At 35.2% G+C, this 13,869-nt stretch overlaps 1 protein-coding gene across 1 annotated transcript; it reads right to left on the bottom strand.

Moving 5' to 3' along the window:
• Window positions 1-2,070: 2,070 nt before the first annotated feature.
• Window positions 2,071-3,737, bottom strand: LOC105804257 (fasciclin-like arabinogalactan protein 21). Its single transcript, XM_012636780.2, has one exon. It carries the CDS (start codon window positions 3,670-3,672, stop codon window positions 2,344-2,346), a length of 1,329 nt encoding a protein of 442 aa, XP_012492234.1. The 5' UTR covers window positions 3,673-3,737; the 3' UTR covers window positions 2,071-2,343.
• Between the last annotated feature and the right edge of the window lie 10,132 nt (window positions 3,738-13,869).

The raw sequence follows: 13,869 nt of genomic DNA, 5'->3' as shown, positions 1-13,869 counted from the left end.
AACCTTCAAAGAACAATCCAAAGAAGTGGTGATGATTATCAATTGCACTTACAAGCAAATAGATTGAAGAGGATATTGCTACAATCGAAGCCTTCACAGGTGGTAAGCGATTAAGAAGGTTTAAGAACCAAGACCCTTCTTAAAACAGAATTGGTCGAAGATGCCTTGATCGCTTGTTTCGAGGGTTTGGGTATTGAAAACTGTCAAGATGTTGTTTTGTTTATATGGACCTTATGGTTGAGCTATTGTAATTTGATACGTTAAATTAAGCTCTTTAACTTAAAGAGCTTGTTCTCAAGTGTTTTCTGAGTCTTTTTAATACTTTTTGTAATTCTTAGAAATTATAGTAGATGTTAGTTTTTTTTACATTTTCATGCTTTTTAGAACCGAAATGGAAAAATTATGTTATTGGAAGTTTAATGGTTGATTTGATCTTGGTGATTTGAGCTTGTGCAGGGAAGTGGTTGAGGTGAAAACATGGAGAGGCCTCTGTAGTGGCCAAGGTCGAGACACCAAAGTGTCGGTGTTGCGACACTAATGCTTCATCACCACTCGAGAAGTTGGATTTCATCACAAGCTCTTACCAGTCTTGGGTAAGGTAAAGTCAGTGAGGCCAAGAAAAGCAACAGCAATGGTGGTGATGGAGAATAAATTTAATGTGGTATCCACAGCAATTTCCCTGGAGAAGTTCGAATGCGGATCCTTGGCTTTATCCACCATAATACCAGACTCTGATTAGGATGGGGACCCAATGAATCTCAACTATGATATGTCATTGGAGTTGATCAAAAATCTTGGGAAGGAAGCAAATTTATTAGTTGCTGCTGCCTTTGTGTGTGATAATAAAGATAAAAAAAAGGAACTCCTCAAACAATAGCAAGAGGCAGGAAATCACATTCATCATCGTCGTCGTCGTCATCGTGGTGTGTGCATGTCAGGTTTTGCACATCATACCCTGCCTCACCTGCTTCTTGCATCACCCCTCACTTGCGCAAGGCTAGGGAGGATTTTAATGCTTCCTTAGAAGCCCAAACTGCATCTTAATTTCTTACACAGCTAAATGTTAATTTGTATGAATTTTTGTTTACCCTTTATTATTACCCCGAGAAAAGGAAAAAAAAAGAAATAAACCATATTTTTATAGGTTGAGACATACGTGATTTAAATCATTTATGGATACCAAAAAAATTCATTTAAAGAAAGAATTAAGCCTAATTAACGAAACTTTAGATATCATTTGTCCCTTTACATTTTGCTTCTATGCTCTTAACAATTCTAAGTTCCAACAGTTTGCTTATACTACACAAAATTACTTTAGCCAGCTACATTTTTAAGAAAAAGGAAATACTATCATCAATTAATGAAGTATCCTTGTATCTTTCCTAATAATTAATTTTATAAAACAAGTACAACTCACGTATTTAAACACATTATTCTTTAATTTAAAAGTTTAAGAGAATTGAGTAATAGTAAGAACATCCATAACACCTTCACACTTTCCTTAATTCTCAACTACTCAACGATAAATTTACCTCACTTCTAACCTGATCGTCAATACAATGATATATCATACTCATAATACAAACACCATGAATTCCAAGTAATAGTATCCCTGGCTGAACATGTTTTGTTATTCTTTTCTTGTTCATCTTGGCTTCTTTAGATTGTGTAGAAAACAGCTATATATTATTCATTTTAAATGTATTCAAACTTAACATTTTGAATATAAATATATGCATAACGGACTAGTTATTGAAATAAATGATTAAATATATCGAGCACAGCATCTGGCCCAAGCCCCATTTTTGCAGATTGGACTCCAAAATGAAGAAATCCAAATGGGATAGACGGAGCCCAACCTAAAGCCCAAAACTCATCACGTTCCGGTATCGGTTATGAAATGGTTCACGAATTAAGCTTATTTTAGCACTGGATGGAATTTTGACATAACTCACCCTACTCGCCCTATCTGAATTCCAATATATTCTACTAAGATTACCGCTATATGAATGTTATCTTTGCCGAACTAAAACAACTATACATATAAAAAAAAAAATGATTCCTCTGATATCTAGTCATTTGCTAACATGCAATCGTTCGCAAAGAGATGATTATCTCTTTTACAACAGTAACCTTTTTATTAATCCTTGCTAAAGTACTGGAACATAACAACCATTCATCTCCCCCCAAACAGACACTTCACAATCGAATTCTTTTAACCTAAAAACAAACAGACTTATCAAAGTTTTACTCAGTAGACTAAACACAGATTCACCGTGAATTCCAAAGCTAGGAAACAGAAGGCGTTCCTGCATTTCACTGTACATGCATCAGCAAAACCTTTCAAAGACCATGGTCATGGACATGGTGGTCTTCAAGTTCCAGCATGTGGGGCTTGAGCTGAGTCGCCACCTGATTCACCTGGCTCATTCCACAATTGCCTTGGCCTTGCTCATTCGAAGCTTCACAATCCCCATTTGTTCCTCCCACCGTCGACGTCTGATCTCCACCTAAAATGGCATCAGTCACCGCAGCCATAGGATGAAGATGTGGGAATGGCAGGTAAATGCTATGCACTATAACATTCAAATTCCTTATCATATCAGCAACCTTAATCGCCACATAGTTGATCCTCAATTGATTCTTCGTAATGCCTTCTCCCGCCGTCGTCACCACCAAACTCTGCCCTCTGTCCAATGTCGGCAGCGTGGTCCCCACTGGAAGTCTCTCCAGATCCGCAGCAGTCAAAAACTGATTTGGCACGATATGGAATCTTACACTGTGGATGTAAGCGTACGAACCGGAGAAGATGGACACGTCATCAAGACCAAAGATCGTGACATTGATGAGAGGAATGAGTTCGGCATACTTGACTTTCATAGCTAGTGAGAGAACGGAGAAGCCGTTATTTCTCAGCCGTAGCATGGCGTCTCGAAGCATGAATCGCATCAGAGCCGCATTCTGTTGCTGCTTAAATTGGTTGTTTTGGCTCTGGCCGTGGTGGAACGGGAAAGAGAGTGACGTCATCCGTTCTACGTCACAAGAGAAAGGCGAGAGAGGTGAGATGTAGCCTTGGAGGCCGTGGATAATGAGTAGACCGTTGTTGAACAGATCTGGCTGAGTGATTTCAACTCCGCCGATGAAGATCTTGTGAACGGTGAAGTTTTTCTGGTTGTTAGCGGTGGAGGTAACGGTTAAGCAACGGCCGGGGCTGAGAGTTTCGACTTTGGTACCGAAGGTGAGTTTCCGGAGGTAATCGTTGGTGAAGAGGCCAGGAACCATGTGTTCACGGAGGAGGGAAGGAGTAGAGCAAGAAACACACGAGCGGACAGAGGAATCAGAGGGAGCAAAGATAGTGTACGGACCAGACCAAGCAGCGGCGGAGGTAGAGTCACTGAAGAGGGAGGGAGCGGCGGTGGCTAGCTCGTTGAAGCCGAGATGAGACAGGATTGGTGCAAGGAGTGAAGTGTGGGGGAGGAGCGAGTGGTCGGCGTGATCTTGAGGTGGTTGAGGCGAAGGTGAGATTGTGAAGAAGGGTGATTGTTGTGGAGCGCTGATGGTGGCAGTGGAAGCGGTGGAGGTGGAGGTGAGAAATTGGTCGAAAGTGGTGTGGGAGACGGAGAGGAAGGAGAGAGCGAGGAAGATGATGAGAGTGAGAGAGGGAATAGCCATTTTTCAGAGAGGGAGTTTGTTTGGAGGATTCTTGGAAAGAGATAGGAAAATGATAGAGAGATGGAGAAAGCGGATGGATATGTATTTATAAGGGAGGCGCGTGGGAATTGGGGAATGAAGAGGCTGACACCAACCGTTTTAGGGGGTTTGTTAGGGGTGTCCTTCAAATAAATTTTGTGATTTCTGTTATTTTTGGCGGGAACCAATAAACGACTTTTGGGTGCGTTTTCAGATTCATTTACGAACTCGGTTATAACTAAATTAGTCATCAATTCATTTCTGCTGATCGGACGGTCCAAAACTTGCTATGCTGATTCCCAGTTACTGACTGTTGTATTTCATTTCCAACATCTTACTTATATCAAATGCCCAAATTGCCCCACTGTAACACGTGTTTCTAAAAATTAAAATCTTAATTATAAAATTAAATATCTTTTGCTGCGCTACGTCGTATGGATTGGATGGCAACCGGGGGGCAATCTTTCTCCAACTCCACTCAATCCTCACTCTTAAAAAATTATTTGTTTTGAACACGATTTCACAATTTATTCAAAGATTCAATTTCAACTCTAATCTAACACCATTCAATTTTTTATTTTTTATTTTAAAATAAATAAAATTACATTTTTAATTGTTTTTCTTATTTCGAGCAAATAAGGTTTTTTATGTTTAAACTTAAAACTTAAAATATTATTTATTAAAGAAAATTTTAATATATATTTATATATATCAAGAGTATTTTATAAATATCACGGGATAGGCAGAACAAATTTTTTAAAATCTAACACTAATCTAATTATTACTTTTAAATTAACTCAACCTGAAAATAAATTTTTAAAATAAAATCCACGAGTTGGAACTCATCATATTCAGGATATTTTACCTCCCTACTCACAGTTCACAAGCCTGCAAATATTTATTTCAACCTTTTCTAACCAAAAAAAAAAAAGTGTAAGATCTCATCAAATTTAATCAATAAATGAGTTATAATTTATAGAATTTAGGCTTAATTCTTTCTCAAATTTACAGAAATGGTGACGTAGTGAAAAATAAATTAATATTTGAAGATGTAATGAAAAACAAAAATCAACAATAATGTATGAAATTAATATTCCTCAATCATGTTTTAGTATTGTATTATTCATGTTTAGGTCTTATAAATCTCTAATTTTATCATGCCAATTGTTATATGTGAATTTTGTTTGGTTATATTTACGTTTTCGTTTCGTTTGTATTTTATATAGTCTATTGGATTTGGACACCCATTTGCAATAAAATTAACATTACTCATTATTTTGCCTTTCATTTTACCAATGTGAGGTTGGTGGCTCTCTTTTTAAAGAAAGACGATTTTGAATTTATGATTTCATTTTGATCTGTATACCAGACCATCCAACAATGATCATGTAAGTTGATTTCTTAATTTCGCAAATGCTCATTTGTTGTTAGCATACTATTGCATTGGTATTAGGGTTAGGTTATTGTTTCGGGTTTTGATAAACTATATATGAGTTCAAAATTTAGATTGTAAGTTTAAATCTTGGGTGATAATGTTAATATCTAATTTTGAAACATCTCTAAAAATTTAGAGATTATGATCATATAATTTGTATTACTAACGTGTTAGGTTTTTTTAATGGATCCAAAATTTTGCAATGAGTATATATATTTTTAGGGTATTCAAAAGGTCGGTTTGATTAATAACCGAATCGAAACCTTTTCAAAATCTTTTAACCGTCCGGGATAAATTCGATTAATTTGGACTGCTAACCAAATTAATCAAAATTTTTACATGTTTTTTTGTTTTGTTCAAATAAATATGAAACATGAAAACATACAATTGCAATGTTATTTTTCTTGTTTTTAATTAAAAAAGAAGAAGCAAAAACAATAACTAACACTAACATCTGAAAAAATAGAACGTCGGTAATGACAATGTATCGCAAAGAAAAAGAGAGAGAAAAATAAAAAACACACAAATTTTACGTGAAAACCTTTCGGGGAAAAAAATCACGGGCAGAGGAGAAGATAATTCACTATGTCGAATTCGAATGATTACAAGAAAAGTAGACTATATCTATTTATATGCTTGTCCATATTCTAATAGGAGTGTAGTAAGATTGAAACACCTTATTCTAATCAATATCAAATAGATGGAGCTTAAAAAGGTTTAAAAAACCTTATTCTAAAATAAAATAAAAAAATGTAGTTCTATATGAATTTTACTTTTATTTTATCTTACCAATATATTTTATTTAAATAAGGATTCGGGTCACTTAATTCTAACAATCTCCACATTGACACGAATTCTCAATGAACAAGTTCTTCATCGAAAACTCTCAACGAACAAGTTCTCCACCTCTTCCATAAAACCCCTTAAGGGTTTAACTTCAACAATGAACACCAACCAAGTCTAAGCAATGTTCAAACTTGGTTATCGGAAGGGACTTAGTCATCATATCTGCAGGATTTTTATGAACACTAATTTTGCTCACAACAATATCTCCACGAGCAATAATATCATGAACAAAATGATACTGAACATCAACGTGTTTTGTTCTCTCATGAAACATTTGATCTTTTGTAAGGAAGATGGCACTCTGACTGTCACAAAATAATGTACTGATTTGAAGGTCTTCATTGAGTTCACCAAAGAGTCCCTTCAACCAAATGACTTCTTTACAAGCCTCAGTAATCGCCATATATTCAGGTTCAGTGGTAGACAAAGCAATTGTAGTTTGCAAAGTGGCTTTCCAATTGATTGCACAACCTCCGATTGTAAAGACATAATCTGTGAGAGATTTTCTTCTATCAAGGTCTTCAGCAAAATCAGCATCAACATACGCAATGAATCCATCTCTAGTTCTTCCAAACTGTAAGAAAACATTAGTAGTACCTCGTAAGTATCTTAAAATCCACTGAGCTACTTTCTAGTATTCTTTACCGGGTCCGCCAAGCTGCATATGATAAATCTGAACGTGAGCAAACCATAGCATACATGAGAGAACCCACTGCACTAGAGTATGAAACATGTGACATGTACTCAACCTCATCATCTGATTGTGGAGACAAAGCCAATGAAAGTCTGAAATGGGCTGCTAAAGGAGTACTAACAAGCTTAGCATTCTGCATATTGAACCTGCAAAGAACTTTCTCAATGTACCCCTTTTGACTTAGGTACAATTTACTTGCTTTTCTATCTCTGAGAATTTCCATACCAAATATCTTCTTTGTTGGTCCCAAATCTTTCATCTCAAAATTTTCACTTAGTTAGGCTTTGACCTTTCTTATCTCTCTTTTATCTTTCGTTGCTATCAACATGTCATCAACATAAAGGAGTAGATACACAAAAGAATCATCACTGTTTTTATTAAAGTAAACACAACTATTAAAGCTACTTCTTTTGAAATCATGAGAAGTCATAAAGGAATCAAACCTTTTGTGCCACTGTCTTGGTGACTGTTTCAAACCGTAAAGGGACTTTTTCAGCAAGTAAACATAGTCCTCTTTTTCTGAGACTGTAAAACCTTCTGGTTGTTGCATGTAAATATCCTCCTTAAGTTCTCTATGCAAAAATGTAGTTTTTACATCTAACTGCTCAAGCTCCAAATCATGCTTGCCACAATACCAAGCAAAGCTCGAATCGAACTATGCTTCACAACGGGGGAGAACACATCTGTGAAGTCCACTCTTGGAATTTGACTATAACCGTTTGCAACAAGCCTTGCTTTATATCTAGGTTCTTCAACTCCTGGAGTCTCTTCTTTCTTTTTAAACACCCATTTACAACGAACAACCTTTTTACCTTTAGGAAGTTTCACAAGATCCCATGTTTTATTTTTGTGGAGTGATTCCATCTCCTTTTGCATAGCAAACATCCACTTTTCTGAGTCTTCATAGCTAACCGCATTAGAATAATTAGATGGCTCTTGGTTTGCATCTATATCTTCAGCCACATTTAAAGCATAAGAAACTAGATCAGCCTCGACATACTTCTTTGGAGGTTTAATTTCTCTTCTAGTTCTGTTTTTGGCGATAGAGTATTGTGGTGAAGAAGCAACTTTATTTTGAATTTTTGTATTGGCTTGAGGAGTCAACTCTGTTGTAGATTCTGGATCAATCTGATGCTCCACCTACTTTTGATTTTCTTTATTGGAAGAGTCTTTAAGAGATAAGTTAGGTAGCATAGCAGCTTCATCAAAAACAACATCTCTTTTAATCACAATTTTTTTATTTTCAGGACACCATAACTTATACCCTTTTACACTAGCTTTATAACCAAGAAAAACACATTTAATGGATCTTGGTTCCAATTTTCCATTATTAATATGAGCATATTCAGGACACCCAAAGATCTTTAAATCAAAATAGTTAGCAGGATTACCTAACCATACCTCTTGTGGAGTCTTTTTCAAAATGACAACGGATGAAGATCGATTGATCAAAAAACATGCAGTAGAGGCTGTTTCGACTCAAAACAACTTTGGTAAGTTGGCATTTGACAACATACATTGAACCTTCTCCATGATCGTTCTGTTCATTTGTTCTGCAACGCCGTTTTGCTGTGGAGTATGACGAGCTGTCAAGTATCTCACGATCCCTTCTAACTTGCACAGTTTATTAAACTCATCAAAACAGAACTCTAACTAAGCCATTGTCTGTGTGGAGGTATTTTATTTGTTTTTTCGTTTATTTTTCATTCATAGTTTTCCAAGACTTAAATGGGGAAAACACATTATTTTTTTGCTTCAAGAAGAACGCCCAAACTTTTCTAGAAAAATCATCAATAAAAGTTAGCATATATTTAGCTCCACCTCTCAAAGGCACTCTGGATGGCCCCCATAGATCAGAATGAATATACTCCAATGTTCCCTTCGTGTTATAGATTCCTCTGGTGAATCGAACTCTCTTTTGCTTCCCAAAAACGTAGTTCTTACAGAACTTCAGTTTGCAAATTCCTTGCCCATCAAGAAATCCTCTTTTGCTCAATTCTGTCATGCCATTCTCACTCATATGCCCTAGGCGCATATGCCAAAATTTAGTAATATCATCATCTGACAAGGAAAAGAAGCGACAGCTGCATCACCAGTAACAGTAGAACCCTGCAGAACATATAATTTGGCAGTCTTTCTCTGCCCTTTCATCACAATGAGGGAACCTTTGAAAATCTTCAAAACCCCACTTTTAGCTGTGTATTTGTACCCTTTTGAATCAAGGGTACTCAACGAAATTAAATTTCTCTTCAATTTTGGAACATGTTGTATGTCACTAAGTGTTCTGACAACTCCATCAAACATCTTAACTTTAATTATTCCAACACCTATAATTCTACATGAAGCGTTATTTCCCATCAAAATAACACCTTCAGACATTGTTTCGTAAGTTGTAAACCAATCCCGACTTGGACTCATGTGGAAGGTGCAGCCCGAATCAAGGATTCATTGCTCGCTCACTTTAGAATTGTTGACAGAATAGACTAGAAGTTCACCACTGCTGTAGTCTTCTACAACATCAACTTTACCAGAATTTTCTGGTTGTTTTCCATTTTGATTTGCAGCCTCCTTTTTGATATTTTTCTGTAGCTTATAAAACTTAGATTTAATGTACCCTTTCTTCTTGCAGAAGTTACAAGTTTTACCTCTGTTTAAAGACTTCGATCTACCCTTACATTTACCACGAGGATTCCATTCCTGTGTCCTTCCACGATCATCACCAACATTCTAATCTTGTCTCCCATGAACATTGAGACCCGTTTCCTGAGAGTCGATTTTAACCACAAGATGCTTCATCTTATCATACGAGTTAAAGAATCATAAACCTCATCAACTGTGAGAGACTCGCTACTATATAAGGTTGAATAAGAAAGGTGAAATGAACAAAGTAGAATCAACCCTAAATATTCCTTATCATATTGAACCTCTATGGCCTCCAAGTTTGAGAGAATTTCTTTAAACACTGTTAAGTGTTAGTGCACAGACGCACCTTCCTCCAAACGATGAGCATAAAGACGCTGCTTCATATGCAGCTTACTAGTTAGAGTTTTCGACATGCATATTTGTTCCAACCTCTTCCATAATCCAACGACGGTCTTCTCATTCATCACATCCTGTAAAATCTTCCTAGACATTCGATCCTTGCGCTTCTTCTCTTCCTTCGTCAATGTTGAAGGCATCTTATCTACCCCTAGTAGAGCTTCCTTCAAGTCCATCTGTGCAAGAACTGTCTGCATTTTTATCTGCCACAACGCAAATCTGGTGTTGCGATCCAATAGCGAAATTTCATACTTCAAAGACGCCATTACCGTGATTGAGATGAACAACCCGGAAGCTCGGATACCAATTTGAAAAAAAATAGAACGTCAATAATGACAATGTATCGCAAAGAAGCAAAGAAAAAGAGAGAGAAAAATAAAGAACACACAGATTTTACGTTGAAACCCTTTCAAAAAAAAAACCATGGGCAAAGGAGAAGATAATTCACTATGTCGAATTCGAATGATTACAAGAGGAGTAGACTATGTCTATTTATAGACTTGTAAAACCATATTCTAATAGGAGTGTAGTAAGATTAAAACACCTTATTCTAATCAATATCAAATAGATGGAGCTTAATAAGGTTTAAAAACCTTATTCTAAAATAAAATAAAAGAAATGTAGTTCTATATGGATTTTACTTTTATTTTATCTTACCAATGTATTTAATTTAAATAAGGATTTGGGTCACTTAATTCTAACAACATCACTAATTTAAAATTATTATAACAAACACTACATTAAAAATAAGAAAGCTTAAGACTTGAGTGGTGAAATGAAAAAAGAGTTTGAAAAAAATTCAAAGAAGTCGAGAAGAATAGAAGATATTATGAGTTTGACTGTGGAAAGAAAAAAAATAGGGTTCTTTCTTTTATTTTATTTTTAGTTTAAATATATATAATTCTATAATGATTTTAATCCCATTATAATAATTTGTATAAATCTAATTAATTTTAAATTCATTCTTTAATTTTTATGTTTTGGGTTTACATAATATATTGGACCTATCTAATATAATAGTTTTGAATCGAATCAACGGGTAATCGAAATTTTAAAAATTTCTTAATTGATCGCTGACCGAATTAGATTCGATGGTTGACCGATTAACTAAAATAATTTTTTTGGTCGGTTAAAATTAAATTATGCACATCCTATATATTTATAAATATATTAACCAAAAACAAAATAAAAGGAATCTTTATTTTTAATTATGTCATGAATAAAAGAAGTTCTTATTATGGCAATAGAAGTGTAACGCCATTTGTTGACTTCGTTCAATACATTATATTTAACATTTATAAAACTTTTTGTGAGTTGTTGTATTAAGGAGTAGTCTCGAATATGCACGTATTATCCAAATAATATGTGGTATCAACAATAAGTTGATTAAAATATGTTTTAATCAAATGTACATAATTTTTTATGTTCATTGTTATGTGGTCTATATGGGGTGTATTCGGACTCCTAAGGTGATCGAGACTTTGAGCCTAATTTGACAAAAAAGAAAAAAAAAAAAAAACGATGGGGCTTCTGGAAAGCTTGAATAATTATAGGATGGATTCGAAGGATGACGACATTATTTAACACGTCTTTAATGTAAATAAAAAGATGCATGAGTTGATTGGGGAGGGTAGCTCATAGATTAGAAGCGATCACAATAAATATATGAAGCTAAGCAAAATACTTCTAACCGCAAAACCAAAGAAATTCCTAGATAACGCTACGTTTGGCTATCTAATGTAGGACAAGATTGCTAACTTGATGATAACTTTTGTGGAAACTAAGATTCAAGCAAGGAAGATTGCATCCTTCATTACTAGCTCCACCTCCTGTATAACAAATCACAAAATTATTGGTACTTCGTGGATGACTAATTTGGATATCAAATTTTCATAAAATATTTCTTGATCATTTACGAGGAGATTAATGATTAGTATGTGTAGGGGTGTTTATAGTTCGGTTAAAACTGAACTAATTGACTGAATCAATCTAATTCGGTTAATCGGTCGATGGTTGAATTTAGTTTGGTCGGAGATCGATTTATGATTTTTTAAAATTTTGGTTATCGGTTAATTTAGTTTGAAATCGAGTAATTAACCAAAAAATAATATATTATATATAATATATATTTTTATATTAGCAATACAATTTTGAACTATTATTTTTATATTAATCGAAATAAATAATATATATTTTTGAACTATTAAAAAATCGAACATTAACAATGTATTTTTATAGGTTTTATACTTATTTTAACCAAAGGATAAAAACATATAAGTTCGATTAATTGATTAACCGACTAAATTAACGAAATATTTTGGTTCGATTAATGTATTTGAAAAGAAAATTTGATTCGGTTAACGGTTAAATATTTTTACATTTCGGGTAATTTGATTAATAGTAATTGATTTAGTTATTAACTAAATCCTTTGTTTGAACACCCTTAAGTATGTGTTTTGTTTAGTTTCTAGCTTGCTTTATGAAATGTTAGGACACTTTTAATTTATTATGTGAAGTTATGTTTGTGGGTTTTTGAACATGTTGTTAGGCATATATGTTTTTAGTATATATTTGTTTATAAGCCTTGCTTTAATATGTATATTATATATATTTAAAAACATATCAATGTGGTACATTTGTAAGATTATGAGCAAATTTGGGGAGATTTTTAAAATATTTATTATCTTGGAACAAAAGTTTTGCACAATGAAATAACTTAGTCACAACCAATGTGGAATTTTCACTACACCAAAACAGGCTTTTAGCGGCGCTTTTTTAGGCCTTTAGCGGCGCTTTTTAGCGCAGCAAATACTTTTAGCGACGCTTTTTAGCGCTGCAAATACTTTTAGCGGCGCTTTGAAAAGCGCCGCAACAGACGCCGCTAATGACTGCGCCGCTAAAGGTGTTGGTCTATAGCGGCGCTTCTAGCACAAACGCCGCTGAAGACTATGACCTTTAGTGGCGTTTGTGGTCGAAACGCCGCTATAGATCAGGGTCTTTTACAGCGTTTGTGGGGAAAGCGCCGCTAAAGGTTAGGTTCTTTAGTGGCGTTTGTGGTCAAAGCGCCGCTATAGATCAGGGTCTTTAGCGGCGTTTTTGCGGCAAGCGCCACTAAAGATTAGGGTCTTTAGCGACGTTTCTCCCTAAAGCGCCGCTAAAGATTAGGGTCTTTAGCGGCGTTTCTCCCTAAAACGCCGCAAAAGACCCTGATCTATAGTGGCTCTTCGACCACAAACGCAACTAAAGAACATAATCTATAGCGGCGCTTTCCCCACAAACGCCGCGAAAGACCATGATCTTTAGAGGCGCTTTTTCCACAAACGCTGCTAAAGAACGTTATCTTTAGCGGCGCTTTTACCAAAAACGCCACTAAAGGCCAACACCTTTAGTGGCGTTTTTTTGAAAAACGCCACTAAATTTGGCAGATTTGTAAAATAAATTTTTTTATATTTTCAGCCCTCCTGTAAAAACAAATTAGAGGAAATCATATCTAAACCAGCCAAAAGTAATAAATCTATATATTAAACAAATAATATAATAAATATCAATAAATAAAATAAAATTCGTATTATTATTACAAAAATGTTAAAAGTTAAAATGATAAATTAAAAGTCAAAATCAAGTATATTTACGATAGTCTAAGGCAGTAATTTATTGCATTCTTTGAAACATCTTCATCATACTCTGAAGCTTTTCTTTGTTGGAGTTCATCGAACTTTTGACGCTGCTCTACTTCCTTCGCTGCAGCCTCTGCTTCCCTTGCTTTAGCCTCTGCTTCCCTCGCTGTAGCCTATACTTCTCTCACTTTGCCTTCTGCTTCTCTTCTTGCCAGATTCGCTTTAAGTCTTCTTGGAGTTCTTCATACTTCGTTGAACCTCGGCTTCTCTCATTCTTTGCATCTGCTTTCGATTGTAGTGGAGTTCTTCATATCTTTTGAACCTCGACTTCTCTCGATGTTGCCTCCGCTTTAAGTTGTGTAATTTGCTCAATTGTTGTCGCTTGCATCCGAGCCATCTGGTCTCTTAACCTCGAACTTGACTTATTCGACCCCAAGGCATATATTGTTGCGAGCTAGATCCAAAATATTGGGATGGGTTAACAAAAGATCCTTGAAATTGAACCCGACCATACCTTTCAGGACCCAAAACTTTAGTGATAATCCGGT

The sequence above is a fragment of the Gossypium raimondii genome, chromosome 11 (assembly GCF_025698545.1).
Source record: "Gossypium raimondii isolate GPD5lz chromosome 11, ASM2569854v1, whole genome shotgun sequence".
Lineage (NCBI taxonomy): Eukaryota > Viridiplantae > Streptophyta > Magnoliopsida > Malvales > Malvaceae > Gossypium > Gossypium raimondii.
Note: the sequence above shows the minus strand (reverse complement) of the source record. Positions and strands in the feature narration are given on the sequence as shown.

Coding starts and splice junctions, on each gene's coding strand:
- LOC105804257 (XM_012636780.2), bottom strand. CDS start 3,672: ATGGCTATTCCCTCTCTCACTCTCATCATCTTCCTCGCTCTCTCCTTC.